General features: G+C 29.7%; 1 protein-coding gene across 1 annotated transcript; it reads left to right on the top strand.

The window, feature by feature from the left end:
- The first annotated feature begins 5563 nt into the window (after positions 1-5563).
- LOC123892592 (heavy metal-associated isoprenylated plant protein 39-like) lies at positions 5564-8921 on the top strand. Its single transcript, XM_045942413.1, has 3 exons — positions 5564-5835; positions 6326-6401; positions 8255-8921. Exons 1-3 carry the CDS (start codon positions 5830-5832, stop codon positions 8686-8688), a joined length of 516 nt encoding a protein of 171 aa, XP_045798369.1. The 5' UTR covers positions 5564-5829; the 3' UTR covers positions 8689-8921.
- Positions 8922-15358: the final 6437 nt, after the last annotated feature.

Genomic DNA, 15358 nt, shown 5'->3' with positions numbered 1-15358 from the left:
ATTTGAATTTTGAGTTTGTTGTACCGGTGGTTGACTGTAGCTTTCATATTGTCTTTGCCTATTTGATGAGCCAACATCTTGTCTCCAACCTTGACCATAGTTTGAGTTGTTTCCCCTTTGATAGCCAGCATTATTCGGATACTGACTTTGTCTTTGTTGATTTGCCATGAAGTTCACCTCTTCATGAGATGGAGGACAATGACCAGTTGGATGATCTCCGGTGCATAATTCACACGATGCTACTTGCTTTGCTTTCCCCGATCCTTCTTGTAAGGTGATTATCTTAGACATTTGTTTTGATAGTTCTTCCACCGTGTTAGTAAGAAGCTTATTTTGAGCTAACATAGCATCTGAAGTATCAAGTTCAAGAATCCCAGGCTTCCTTTGAGTTTTGCTGCGTTCACTTTGTCGATCACTAAGTGACATTTTTTCAATGATAGTCGTAGCATCTGCAGCACTTAATGATAAAAGAGAACCACCTGCTGTTGCATCTAAAAGGAGCTTTGAATCCTGCAAAAGACCATTTCTAAAAATATGAATTTGGGTTAGTTCATCAAATCCATGATTAGGGCATTTACGCAGCATTGCTTTGTATCGATCCCATGCTTCACATAGAGTCTCATTGGAGCCTTGAGAAAACACCGCAATTGATGTTTTTGACTCCATGAATTTATGATGTGGAAAGAACCGATCAAGAAACTTCTCTTCCAAAGTATTCCAATTTGTCATGACTTGAGCTGGTAAATCAAGGTACCAATCTTTGGCCTTTCCTATCAATGAATGTGGAAACATTCTCATGAACACCGCTTCCTCCTCCGCTTCAGGAGCACCAAGTGAACCGGCAATTTCATAGAATTTGACCAAATGGTTGTAAGGATCTTCATGTGACAAACCTGTAAAAGGGTTAGCATATAACAATTGCAAGAGTCCGATTTTCATCTCCGTTTGTCTTGCACCTCTGGGAGGCCTTGCAAGATGAGCAAGCCTCCGCGGACTATTGTGACATGGCCTTATACCGGCACCTCCACCTTCGTTACGTGGCGGATCGTCAGCCATCTCTTCGGAGATTGAGGATGTTGAAGAAATAGAAGCAGAATTTTCTTCTTGCAGCCTCTTTTGTTTGGCTAATTGTTTCCTTTTCTTTCTTTGACTGTTATTCCTTCGAGCTGTTCTTTCGATTTCTGGATCAAAAAGTAAATTCTCTGCAGAAATCTTTCCTCGCATAAACAGGACAACAATCTAACCAGACAAGTTAGCGTGCACAAAAAATAACGAATAGTAACTGAAATTTAAAAAGTACAAAATTGCTTAAAACGATAGAAATTGCGATTAAACAACTAATATCAAACGCCAGTCCCCGGCAACGGCGCCATTTGATGAAAGTACAAAAGCAAGTATTTTCGTTATATCGTATCCACAGGGACTAGTGTGATATCAATTGTAAATACACAAATTCCATGATTCTAAGTATGGGTTTGTTTCGATTTGGTTTCGTAACATAAAATTGCGATAAAAGTGCGTGATAAACTTTTGAGATAAAAACTTGTTGGAATTGGATTCCATCAAATCATTCACATGTATCAGTTAACTATTGATATATATATTTCATTTATAAATCAATATCGTCACGTATTACTCGTTGATCATATCCGTGTCCGGAATATGTCTTGAAATCTATTGTATCTATTAACTTTCCGATGTCTCGAATCATTAATCGATAAAATAGCATTAAGCTCTAATACTTTAAGTGACTATTAAAGCTCAAGATCTATGTCTAAACTTTGAACTTTACCAAGTGATTATCCTACCTTTGATTCAAATAACATATGTCTATATCATTTAAATCTTTTAATAAAAGCATGAAAACAAGGACATCACTAATATTGATTGATAAATAAAACACATATAGCAAAGTTAAACTAGATTCATGATCATAATTCAATTACATCCAATCCCAACAAAAGAGATTTAGCTATGAATAGCCATGATAAACTTACAAAAGAGTGAAGATGAGAAGGATTGAAAAACCATTGGGCTTGATTTCTCAAGTTGTGTGGAATCCACCTTCAAAACCTCACTAACAGGATATATTTATGAAAATAGTGTTTTTTCTATCTGGTATTAACTAACTTGATATTTTACAAAATGATCTGAAATGCTATTTATAGATTTCTGAAATAGGCCTATTCGCTACGCGAAGAAGTTGCTTAGTTGAAGAGGTTTGCTGACACGTGTATTTAGCTGTGACTCATCCTTTGCTCGCTAAGTGTTCGCTGCAGCGAGCTTATTCGCTGCATGCTCGCTGGTGTTTCGCCAAGTACCCTGGACTCACTGCCTTTGTTCGCTGCATGCTCGCTGTAGCGAGTTTGTTCGCTGCAGGTTCGCTGGGTGTTCGCCAAGTACCCTGAACTCCCGGCCTTTGTTCGCTGCATGCTCGCTGCAGCGAATGCTTCAAAATTTTGTTTCTTTTCTTAGTATCAGCATGAACCTAACAAAATGGTTGGATTTGATAATTCTTGCACAATTTCTTAGTACATACTATATTTACATCAAAAGTGATTTATATTCCAAGGATTTGTTATCACAATTCATTCAATAAGTGCTTTTTAAACATGTATTTTAACCAATATTTAGCACTTATCACCAGGATAATTTTTTTGTGTCTTTTTCTACTCCTTTCATCTCTTTATTTCCTGCAACTTATTTTCTTTTGTCTTTATCTTTCTGTTTTTTTAATTATTGCATTGTATCTTATTTACACTTAAATTATTTTCATTTGATCAAAACGAAAACAAAAAAAAAAAAATTTTAAAGTGCTTTTTAATTGATATTTTAATCACTCAATTCAAGTCCCTCTTGTGTGTTTGGAGTCACTTGTGTAACATCTATTACTAATATATTAAAATCGATTACCACCAAAGCTCCTAAGTTATCCTTATTGTTTTTAATCACGTTGCAAGTTTTATATCCTTATTGTAATTTTACTAAAAAAATATATAGAAAGAATATAAGATAAATAAAAAAAAACAAAATATATAAAAAAAATATAAGATAAATACAAAAAAAAAGATGATATGCTTAAAAATAGGAACAAAATAAATTATAGATAGAAACAAAATAGAACGATCTATACGCATAAAAATAGGAAAAAAATAATAAAAACATTATAGAAAGTTTAGTCAATAAAAAATTTATAGAAATAATATAGAAAAAATAAGAAGAAACCGCATAAAAATAAGAATAGAGAAATAATTAATAAAAAACAATACTTTATAAAAAAAATATATATTTTTCATAAAAAAAACATAAACAATATTACTATCAAGTTTACTACTAAGTACAAACCACTAATAATAATACATTTAATTAGTATCAAACTTACTAAATTATCCTAAATATTCATGATAAAATTTATAATTTTTTATCAAAAATATACACGAGATCATTATTTATCAGTAAAACATAAAAAATTGAATAAATAAATCTACAAGAAAAAACACAATAATTTCACTTATATTTTAACAATATTATATAATAATTTTTTAAATATTTAATTCTAATTAAATTTTCTACCTTAATATAATTAAAAACTTAAATATTAAATAAAAGTCATTTACCCGTGTGAATGCACGGGTTTTAAATTAGTTCTTTCTATGTTTTTATAAAACTTTTTTTAATGTAAAATTATAATGAAGAATATAAAATTTGAAATATATTTTTATTTTTTTGACAACCAAATTTGAAATATTATTAAAATTAGTAAATTTGATATTAATCAATTTTATTACTATTAGATTATATTAGATAGAAGATAACAGTAGAGAAGTAGATTCCTCCTAATCCAAACCTTATTACATGCGTGAGGCAATTAATTAATTAATTAATTGGAGAAAAAACGACAACCCCTTAGTTCAATTTTGTGGTCGTGGTGGTCATCCTTTACCAACTTTACCAACATTATTATAAGCTTCGCATGGCTTTATGCATTAGATAATAACAAACCTGGAGTGATTTTTTTTGCTGGAAACTTGAATGCACTTTTGATCCCTATTTTGAAAAATCTGAATTTTTGATCCCCTATTTTAAAAGTCAACTTTTTGATCCCCTATTTTGAAAAATCTGAACTTTTGATCCCTATCTTTTAGATTTTTCTGAATTTTAGTCCCCAAACTCAATTCGATCAAATTTTTGCTGATGTGTCAAACTCATTAATGACGTGGCAATTTTTATGTTGACAAAACATTTCAATGTCATTAATCTTTTTTAAAAATCAAATATTTTAAAAGTATTAAAACAATAAAATAAACCTCTTTACATTATATAACAAAGACTAAAATAAACCTCTTTACATTATTATATAACTAAAAATCAGTAAATTATTCAAAGAAGTCAGAAAAGCAAACACTAGTTCCCAAATCATGGAACCCTAGGAAATCAAAAACACAAATCATAATGCTCATGTTAACATTCTCTCGTCTTTGTTCATTCCCTCTTAATCGTTCATCGACTTTGTTCTTAACCGTTAATTTTTTTTTGGGTAATTTACTGATTGTTATGTATATATTTTTTGGTAAGGATTTTTAATTATATATATGTATAGAGGTTAATTTTATTATTTGTTTAATTATTATTAATTAATTAATTAATTAATTTATTGTTTAATACTTTTAAAATATTTGATGTAAAAAAATTAAAGACATGAAAATGTTTTGTCAACATGGACACTGTCACGTCATTAAGGAGCTTTACACATCAACAAAAATTTGATCAAATTGAGTTTGAAGACTAAAATTCAAAAAAATCTAAAATAGGGGATCAAAAGTTCAGGTTTTTCAAAATAGGGGATAAAAAAGTTGGCTTTTAAAATAGGGGGATCAAAAGTTCAGGTTTTTCAAAATAGAGGATCAAAAAGTTGGCTTTTAAAATAGGGGGATCAAAAGTTCAGGTTTTTCAAAATAGGGGGATCAAAAGTGCATTAAAGCCGATTTTTTTTAAGTACTATAGTGTTTAGAAATTTTATCATTAAGTTGAATAAGTGGGATGATCGAAGTTCGAATTCCAATCCCTACACACACACATATATATATATATAATGTAACATTCATTGAAGTGATTGTTTTGTTAACAAAGGAGTTAGTTAAACATTAAAATATTAACAGCAAATTATTATTTTGGTCTCAAAAAATATAATTTTCTATCCATTGATTATTAAGAGGAGGGATTCGTTGACCCCAGAAGTAAGTCTCCATTGACTTACTCTCTTAATAACTCGATATCGACATTATATTTCTTCAATCTAACCGTTGAATTCAAAGATCTTATTGAGTAGATCAACTCCACAAATTTTTATAAAAATTTAAAAAATGTAATTATGTATTCAGACTATTGAAATTCAACGATTTTTTTAAAAGTTTGTCGTACGTTCAATTGAAGTTATCTGAAAAAGTATCAAACGGTTTTGAATTTTTATTTATTATATATATAAGTAAATAACGGTACAAGTTAAAAACTTAAAAATTTATTTATTATATAAGTACTCTCATGTTAGATTAGTACGTAGAATATTACTACATGTTTAATTTCTTCTCACTAGCTTTTTCATTCTCTTTCCTACTCTGCAAAACCTTGTTGTGATTCGGATTTTCCGGTATTAAAGTGTGTGTCCTTATATTTTCAACATAAAGAGAGCAAGCATTATTTGATTTCGTATTCCACACACACAACACAACTCTCTTATCTCCTCTCTCTTTGTTTATTTTTTTCATCTAACTTCTCTCATTTTCAAATCTCTGAATCTGCATACACTATATAGCCTATAGGGACACTAAAATGAAGGTATATGATTCCAACTTTTAATTTTTCTTTGTTTTATTTTTTTACTTTTTCCAAAAAAAGGATAATTATTTTCTAAACTTTGTCTAGAATCTTTGATTCACTTCTTAATTATTCTCCTTAAACTTTAATCTTTTTCCTTCTCTCTTTCCCTTGCCCATGATTTTCATGGTTGTGTACTTGATTGAACATGTAGGGTATATTATTTGTGGCATGAATTTTTTATATTTTATTTAGATACTTTTCAATATATATAAAGTTTTATTTTATTTTCTTGGTTGGTTGAATAAAATTGTTATAGAATTTTTGGTGTCTTAATTAAGTGTGACACTTTTATTTGGATGGTAATCTGGATTTTGTGACTTGATTGCTATGTAATTATTATTATTTTTTTTTTGCTTACAGATTGCTATGTAATTATTAATATTGTTATCGCAATAGAATTATTTGATTAAGACCAAAAACGTCACTATGTGATTTTATATGGTTGCAGAAATTTGTACTGAAATTAGATTTAGAAGATGATAAGGCAAAGCAGAAGGCCTTGAAGACAGTTTCAACACTTTCAGGTACCAAATCATTGTTCAACAATATAATATAGTTGTGATAACTAAATTTATGGTTTTTGAGAATACTCAAATCAAGGGAATGTTAGAAATTTTTTGAGATCTGGATGTTGGGGGGATGAATTGATGTGTAACCCACTAGTGGTAGGTGACAAAACTTCCAATATCTTTGACACGTGACATTTGAGCTGCAATGCAATCTATATTTATATTTTAACTTTTTTTTAATGTTTATTGTTATGATTCATACTTATAAATTATAATTGATTAATTAAATTATTGAACTAAAGTGATTAATAATAAACTCTAATTAAGAACAAGTTCAAATTCAAGCCATAATTAGATTTAGCTTAGTGGTAAAAGGTTTGAATATTATTCAAGAGCTTCTGGTTACCAGATCTCCGTTGATAAAAAAACACTTAAAATTATGATCAAATTATGTCTTGCTTTATGAATGAAGAGTTATGCTTCTTTTGCGTTTTTTTCTCACCACTAATATTCAGTCCACTGAACTGTTTAATTTTATTTAGAGTCAATTTTGACATTAAGTGATTCTAGTCTCTCTCAGTCACAGTTGTGGGAATCGAACTCTATAGTGTTTTCTATCAAATTCAGCATCAATCACTACCAGATCAACTAAAAATTAGTATTAGTTGTCTTAGTAATGTTATCTAATACTAGTAACTTTTTTTACTTCAATTGACAACGTCATAAAAAAACAATTGTCCAGTTGTTATATTAAAAAATATTATGAAATGAGTTTTCGTGATTCGAAAGGAACATGTTTGTTGCATTCACTTTCACATATTTCATATATGCATTTATAGCAAGAATTGACACTACAAGTCATCATTTAGACATATACTTGTATATACTTTATTCACATAATCTGGAGAAGAAAAATACTATGCTGTCAATTTCATTTTCCTTTTTTGATGAAAATTTCTATTCTATCTGTCGTATAGCGCTTATAATATTTTGTTACACTATTAAATACTAATACTCACCACAAGATAACACCACAAAAAAAAAAAAAAATCAAATAATACTTGCATGGACCTCACTAAATATGACTTATAATCAAGTAAATTAAGTTGAAAATTTTAATTACAAAATACATATGTGACGTGTTTTAAAATAATCAAAAGACATAAGATTCCAAATGTTTTGCTTTAAACTTTTTACTTGTCAACTTTGAATTAAGTTCACTTAACATGACACCTTTTTTATTGGTCAAACTTTTTATTAATTAAGTTGTTTAAAATTGCTGGACAAGACAGATATTGTCTACGCAATAACAAATGTTTATTGTGATTAATGATCCGTTTGGTCGGAAGGAAAGAAAGTGGAAATGAAAAAAAATACGGAAATTGAGAAAATAATTTAAATTAAATCTTAATTCAAGTTCATTCATTGATATATATAGTAGTTGTAGTAATTATGCTTCTTTTTTCCAACCAAATGGACCCATAGGATTATGCTTCTTCAATTTGCAATTGTGTTGTAGTAATTATGTTGTGATCTTTGATAGTAGTTGCTGACCTTTATTATGAGATATTGAAGAAGTTTTAAGTAGAATGTTCGTTGTTCGATTCTACAACCTAAGATAACTACTAATTTCTAATACTTGGGTAAAAATAAAATTCCAATTCTACATTTGAAGTTGTAGACAATTTTTACGATTTATGGTTTTTTAAGTTTTTGAAATAACTAAAGTTAATAATTAGTTGTTAATGTTAATTTTTTTTCTTCTCGCTAGGCGAATAGTAAAAAAACTTTTGTCATTCTTAACTCAAACTAGTTGAGCTACCCACTCATTTTTATAATTCATAATTAACTTGTGCAACCATATATAGGAATTGATGCAATCACCATGGACATGAAGGAGAAGAAATTAACCGTGGTAGGAACGGTAGATCCAGTAAAAATTGTGAGCAAACTTCGAAAATATTGGCAAGCCGATTTAATCTCAGTAGGACCAGCAAAGGAGCCAGAGAAGAAAGAAGAGGCAAAGAAAGAAGAACCAAAGAAGGAAGAAGAGAAGAAAGAAGAGGAAAAGAAAGAAGAAGCAAAGAAAGAAGAAGAGAAGAAGGAAGAACCAAAGAAAGAAGAAGAGAAAAAGGAAGAGAAGAAAGAAGAAGAGAAAAAAGAAGAAGAGAAAAAGAAAGAGCCAACACCTGACCCTGTTTTAGAAATGGTTAAAGCTTATAGGGCATATAATCCTCACATGACTACATATTATTATGTTCAAAGTATGGAAGAAAATCCAAATGCTTGTGTGATTTGTTAAATTGAAAGTTTGGGAAACATGGGAGAAAGTTATGTGTAAAACTCTCCCAACTTGTAATGGAATCAATTTATCTTTGATGAATTATATATATATTGGAGATCATCACCAAGAAGAGAGAAACTCTCCTAGCTTGTATATAATTTGGTGATGCCACTCCTTAAGTTGTTTTGAGCTATTAGTAATGTGTAGAGAAAAAGGAATAAAATTTTGGGATATTCGTTTTTGTTTTCAAATGATGGTGTAGTTTATACTATTTTTCTCTTGTATAGTTTTATGAACCTAATTAGTAACTTTTTTGTGCTTGTTTTCTCATACAAAAGAAAAGAATTTTACAAGTTTAAATCTTAATTAGTGTGAATAATTTTCTATTAGACTTTATCTTCGGGAAGTTAAAACTAAAAAACAACTATTATGGTCAAAATTGTTCTTATTAAAATAAAAATATATAATGGTCAAAATTAGTTTATGTACCAATTTGAGTTGAAGAAGATTTTTATATAGACAAATGTTAGTAAATAAATTAATAAATATGTTTGTTCCAATAAATTAAATCTCATTTGTCACTTATAGTTCACTAAATGAGTTACCTAATTGAAAATGTTGAGGAAGTAATACAAGTGGAATATGATAAAAAGAATTAAGATTAACCATAATAATATTGCTCTTATTAAAAAAAAAAACTATTATGGTCAAAATTTCTCTTATTCAAAAAAAGAAAAAACTTATAATGGTCAAAATTAATTTATATGCCATAAGTGAATACTCCCTCCGATCTTATATATATATATATATATAAAAATATTTATTTTTTAAATTTATTATAAAACATATATATCTTGACTATATTATAGTTTTAGATATATTCATTCTACTATAGATCTTATGTAATTTTCCTATATATAGGACTATAAGATTTAAAATTCTTTTCCTTCAAAAAAAAAAAAAAGATTTAAAATTCTTTGATAAAAAGATTGGAAATGTAGCATATGGTTTTATCATGGTCAAATTATGGAAGAATCTCAATCTCTTATCACATTCACCGCCATTTCATGTCATAAATAAAATGTTTCTTTATACTATTCTGTTCTGTGGCATTGTCATGTCTTTTGTCATGTGGGACATTGGTGGCTGATCAAAAGCATGTTATTACCACCCATCACGTTGTTTGGTGAAATCTGAGGGTGGGACACAAAGTTTATGCCTTTTTCTACATTTATCATGCAAATATACAAAATTGAATTGTTTTTTTTAAAAAAAAATCCAAGATCACTCATACCAATTCTATGGTCCCATTATTTTCATATCAAAATTGAATGATTGAATTTCCAAGGTCCACATTTAGATTGGCCGGTCTTAGCTATCATCATCATGATTCTTTTTCTAATGGGTTTCTCTGATCCATATATATGGTGATTTGGAAGAAGCATATAGCCTATGGAATTTTCTGCTTATAGAATCATATTCTTTTTTTTTAATTATTTATTAAGGTGTGGCTCATGCCTATCTATCAGATCTATGCAATTAGTTTTTAATACAATTTAGTGGTGCACAATTAAAGTAATCCCCTCAATCTTAATTCCTTTTGCTTTTATTCCTCCATAAGACCAAAAAAAAAAAAAAAAAACTAAGCTACCAGCTTAAACTTTTTTAGGTGGTGGGTCATCTTAGCTTTGTATTCCATCTTAATTTAATCAACATGGTGACAACCTTACAATTTGTACTTGAACATTATAAAGCTAGGGCATGTGATTAATCAACATTAATTTGTAAAAAAATGTTGTGTAGTTTCATAATTTGTATTTTATCTAATAATACTTGAACTTTGTCTGGAGGTTCCACATGCTCTCATTCCTATAATATTATTATGTCTACAAGGGCTTGATCACTTAAGAGCTTGGATTTTGTGTGTTTAGTAAGCTTAATAAGTTAATTTATAGTTTATTGAATTAGTTTATAAGTTTGTTTATAAAAATGAGATATGTTTGGTATTGAATTTTTCTCTATTTAGTTTATATAGTGTATTGTATTTTGAGATTTATTTTAAGTAGTGTTTGAGTTTATACAGCGCCAGTCTTGAGGGAGTGCATGGTGCTCTACGGCGTTGAGCCTCCATTTTTTAGGGCCCTAAAAAAAATTTATATGGTAGTAGGTCTCTTAAAAAAAAGATGATTCAAAAAATTAAATAAAAAGCTCAAATATATTATTAATCTATTTTTGTTGGCTCAATCTAAAGTGGTTAAGTTCAAGTTTTTGAAAAATAAAATAAAATAAATAAAAAAAAAGTTATTTTTTGTCTCAAACACTAACAGAAACGCGTGTAGCTTTTCCTTCTCTCTCCCACAGCTAGAAAGAAGGCTTTTTTCTTTTTAAGTAGTTAGAAGATATTTTTATTGGTATTGATTACTATTTTTTATGTTATTCATATTATTTACAATTTAAAAAGGTATTATTCTTTTTGAATTTTTTGTTTTTTTTTTTACTAAGGCTCGCCTTTAATATTCAGTGTCGGGCCTCTAAATTGTCGGGACAGGCCCTGAGCTTGTATCTTATAACTTTTTACATTTCAGCTACCAGCTAGCTTATAACAAATAAGTTTATCTAACAGTGCCTTTATCATTTTTTAAGGGCGAGTGCTACCGTGCATAAGCTATTTAAGTCTTGTACCGTGCAAGACCATTCTTAATCATTAAGATACCATATCATGTGCTCTATATGCACATGTTAACAAGACCCAAAAAGAAATTCTCCCAACTAACTTCAATGAAAACTAACTTCAATGAAAACTAACTTCAATGATCTCTTTCTTTCCATTATCTAAAACAAAACAAAAAATTATTAATAGGGTCTATTTCTTTCTGGATTTTTTTTTTGGACATATTCTAGATCTGTTTGTTGTAATTGTTAAAATGCTATTTTTAATTTCTTTTATTGAGATGAGATAAAAAGATGAAGAAGGTACGGTGGAAGTTTAGTTTTTGCAGATCGAAGTATGGAGGAAGATGGGATAAATGCACAGGGAGGGAGAGAGATAATCTATTGGTAGTGAAATGGGTTGAGGGAATTTTTTGTTTTGAATCATGCATTGATTCAACATGGAGATGAAGACGGTGGTAACCGAAATTTCAGGAGATCAAACTTGGGGAGGAAATAAATTGTAATTTATAAATAGCTCAGTATTTTCATTATAAAGAATCATCATATTTTTTATCTATTAATATTTGATAAGTTCATGTAATATCATTCTTATATTATCAATAACAGAACACTACCATATGGCTGCAGAACATAACAGATTAAAATGCTCTGCTTTGAAATTTCAGCTACTTTAGCATGCCAATTAACATGCTAGTACTAGAGTCTAGAAGAACTGAACTACTACAACTGTTAATCATTATTACAACATTATGAATTCCTACGTCTACGTGGATGGATTTGACAAATGACAAGCAAGTATGTTTTGGACGGTGAGTGGATGACTGGATGATAAATCATCGTCACTCAATTCAACGCATGTCCTTTTCAACAATGCCAACAAAAAACCCCAGAAAAATAATGGAAAAAAAAAAGAGATGAAAATATTCTACGATTTACAGCAGAAAATTGAATGAGTTACAAAAAGTTAATTTGGAAAAAATATTAGTACTGGTCATTGTATACGGCAGGGTGAATCTCTATCTATTCAATGTTCAAATATTTATGTTGAGATTTCACTGTTCAAAGTTTAAAAGTTTCAAATAATGCATGGTAAGAATATATTCTTAAATCGTCATGTGACCAAAAATTTATATTTAGTCACACTTATACAAAATATTATATTATTTAATTCTTTATTCAAATACTTATTTATCTTTTTGTGATGTAACCAAATTTAAATTTTTTGGTCACGTGATCATCTAAGAATATCTCGAAAAAGAAATATTCATCGTTGTTATCAGATTGTGTTAAAAGGGAAAACATGTACTATTTCACCAACTTTGTGCTAAATTAATAAGTTGGACATAGTTACCGATAATAAATTGATTCAAGTGGTTAAGAGATTTGGTTCTCGTAAGTAATTAAGAAATGTTCTTTAGCTTTTGTGTATAGATAAAATTCTCATGAAAAAGAGAAATAACCTTGTGTATCTCAAACGTTATCCATCAAATATTAGTCACCGAAACATTCGTATATATATATATATATATATATATATATATATATATATATATATATATATATATATATATATATATATATATATATATATATATATATATACACACACACATAAACATGATAACAAATTAAAAAAGAAGAGTTGAACATAACGGATGTGGATTATGTGCATTCCGTTAAACATGCAGTCATAGCTAGAGTCAAGAATATGTGATCGTCTAATTGAAATCAGACAGTTTAGATTTTGGTAATTACAATGTTATTGTAATTAAATTTTTCATCCAAAAGAAAAGCCCTGCATTACTTGGTAAGCAAGTAATGTTGACTTTTTCAAGTCCCTTTGTGAAAAATTCGGAAGAAAGTGAAGGATATAGGCCTCCAGTTGTCCGAATTGCAAGCCACCTACGAGGACTACCAAAACAAGTATGCTCTCCAGAAAAACCTTGTCAAGACTTTGGAGAACATTGAGGAGAAACTAGCTGAGGTAGTTCGTGAAAGGGATGCCCTCTTGGGGAAGGTCAAAGAGTTAGAGGCCCGAATTCTCGAGCTGAAAAACAAATTGAAGGAAGTGGAGGAGAAAGGTGTCAAGGCTGTCATTACTGCTGAGGAGAAGACCAGTGACCCTGCGAGCTTATATGCGGGTTTGGATCGAGCAAAGCTAGTGAAGATGATTGTTGACCTGACTGATAGCACGCTCGAAATCGCAAGTACCCAGTTCCAAAATGCTATCTCTCAAATTCGTGCTTCCAAAATCCGTGCTTTAAAAAATAAATATTATTTAATTCTTTATTCAAATACTTATTTATCTTTTTGTGAGTGTGACCAAATATAAATTTTTTGGTCACGTGATCATCTAAGAATATCTCAAAAAGGAAATATCCATCGTTGTTATCAGACTTTGTTAAAAGGGAAAACATGTACTATTTCACCAACTTTGTGCTAAATTAATAAGTTTTTTTTAAGCTTTTCATCGGAGCCTCCCGAAAAATCCACTCTGCTAAATTAATAAGTTGAACATAGTTACTGATAATAAATTGATTCAAATGGTTAAGAGATTTGGTTCTCGTAAGTAATTAAGAAATGTTCTTTAGCTCTTGTGTATAGATAAAATTCTCTTGAAAAAGAGAAATAAACTTGTGTATCTCAAACGTTATCCATCAATGATATATCATCAAGATGTGGACTTTTATAAAAAATAAAGGGATTAAAATTGAAACCAAAAGATTTAGAGGGAATAAAGTACAAAGAAATTTTTTAGAGGGACAGTAAATATTATTAACCCGTTTTTTTTATAAAAAAAATGACATAGTTGTTTCTAATTGATTGTATTTTCTTGGTTCATATTAGACCAGTTTATTTAAGTTTATCTACTAACATAAGTTTTATGATATTGTTAAAGCACAATTTATGAAAATAATTTATGACAGTTTTTATAAGTTTTTTCCAATTTCTTGTTCAAAAAAAAAAATTCCAATTTATTTTCATACGTTCTTCGGTATATCTATAATCACAAGTCATAGCATATATAAAAACAATCTAAACTCAATTATCTTTTACTATAATTAAAAATGACTTATATAAACTTATAAATAAATACTTTTAGTCTTTTACTACAAGAAAAGAGGCCAGCGACACGACACCCTTGATAAAGAATAAGAGAGAGAGAATGAAATTTTTATTTCCAACCTTCCTAATCTAGCCGCCGCTGTACTCAATTAGACTAGAACTGTCGGGATTTACACACACCAACGGCGACGGTTGAATGAATGTCGCAATAAACGTCGCTATTGAGATGAGCGGCGGCGGTTGACTTCCTAGTGCCTCAAATGGACTGTCGCTATCTTCGATTTATCTTGTAGTATGATAAGTGTTAGAGCTATCAACTGCAAATAAATCATTTAGTGTGATTATTAATCAATGTGATCACTGTAAGGCTTTTGTCAAAAAAATATCACTGTCAAAGCTTAATAATCAATGTGATGCCACATTTTCTTTTTTAGTGTGATGATTTTCAACGTACAACAATGTCCCAGACGGCAAGAAAAGCTCCCAAGAAAATCAATACAAATATAGATCATCAATAGTAAATGGTCGGTTTTGTATCTCAATAGTAAGAATGAAGACAAGGTGAACGTGAATCTAGTCATGTATCTCAATGAAAATGTACTTTATTTAACATAAAAGTGGCCAACATTTAAGAGGTGGTGGATGTAATTAGGCATGGCAACAGAACCCGTACCCGCGGGTACCCGCCCGAACCCACCCCGAGTTTGACGGGGAAAAACCGATTTGACTGGGTTTGGGTTCGGGTTTGGGTTTTCCCCGATTTCAAAACATGGGGATGGGGCGGGTAACGGAGATATTGATACCCACCCCGAACCCGTCCCCGAACCCGCCCGTTTATATAAAATTACTATATTTTGGAATATTGGTTTGTACCGGTACTATTTTATGGTTTTGATAATTTTGGTTTGATATTTTGGAATATCATTTCATTTGTGTGTTTAATGCATTG

This window comes from Trifolium pratense, linkage group LG6 (genome assembly GCF_020283565.1).
Source record: "Trifolium pratense cultivar HEN17-A07 linkage group LG6, ARS_RC_1.1, whole genome shotgun sequence".
NCBI classification, from domain to species: domain Eukaryota; kingdom Viridiplantae; phylum Streptophyta; class Magnoliopsida; order Fabales; family Fabaceae; genus Trifolium; species Trifolium pratense.
This window is presented reverse-complemented; position numbering and strand designations above follow the sequence as displayed.

Excerpts from the sequence above, each read along its gene's own strand:
- LOC123892592 (XM_045942413.1), top strand. Across the intron at positions 6,402-8,254 it reads GACAGTTTCAACACTTTCAG|GAATTGATGCAATCACCATG; the intron begins GTACCAAATCAT and ends AACCATATATAG.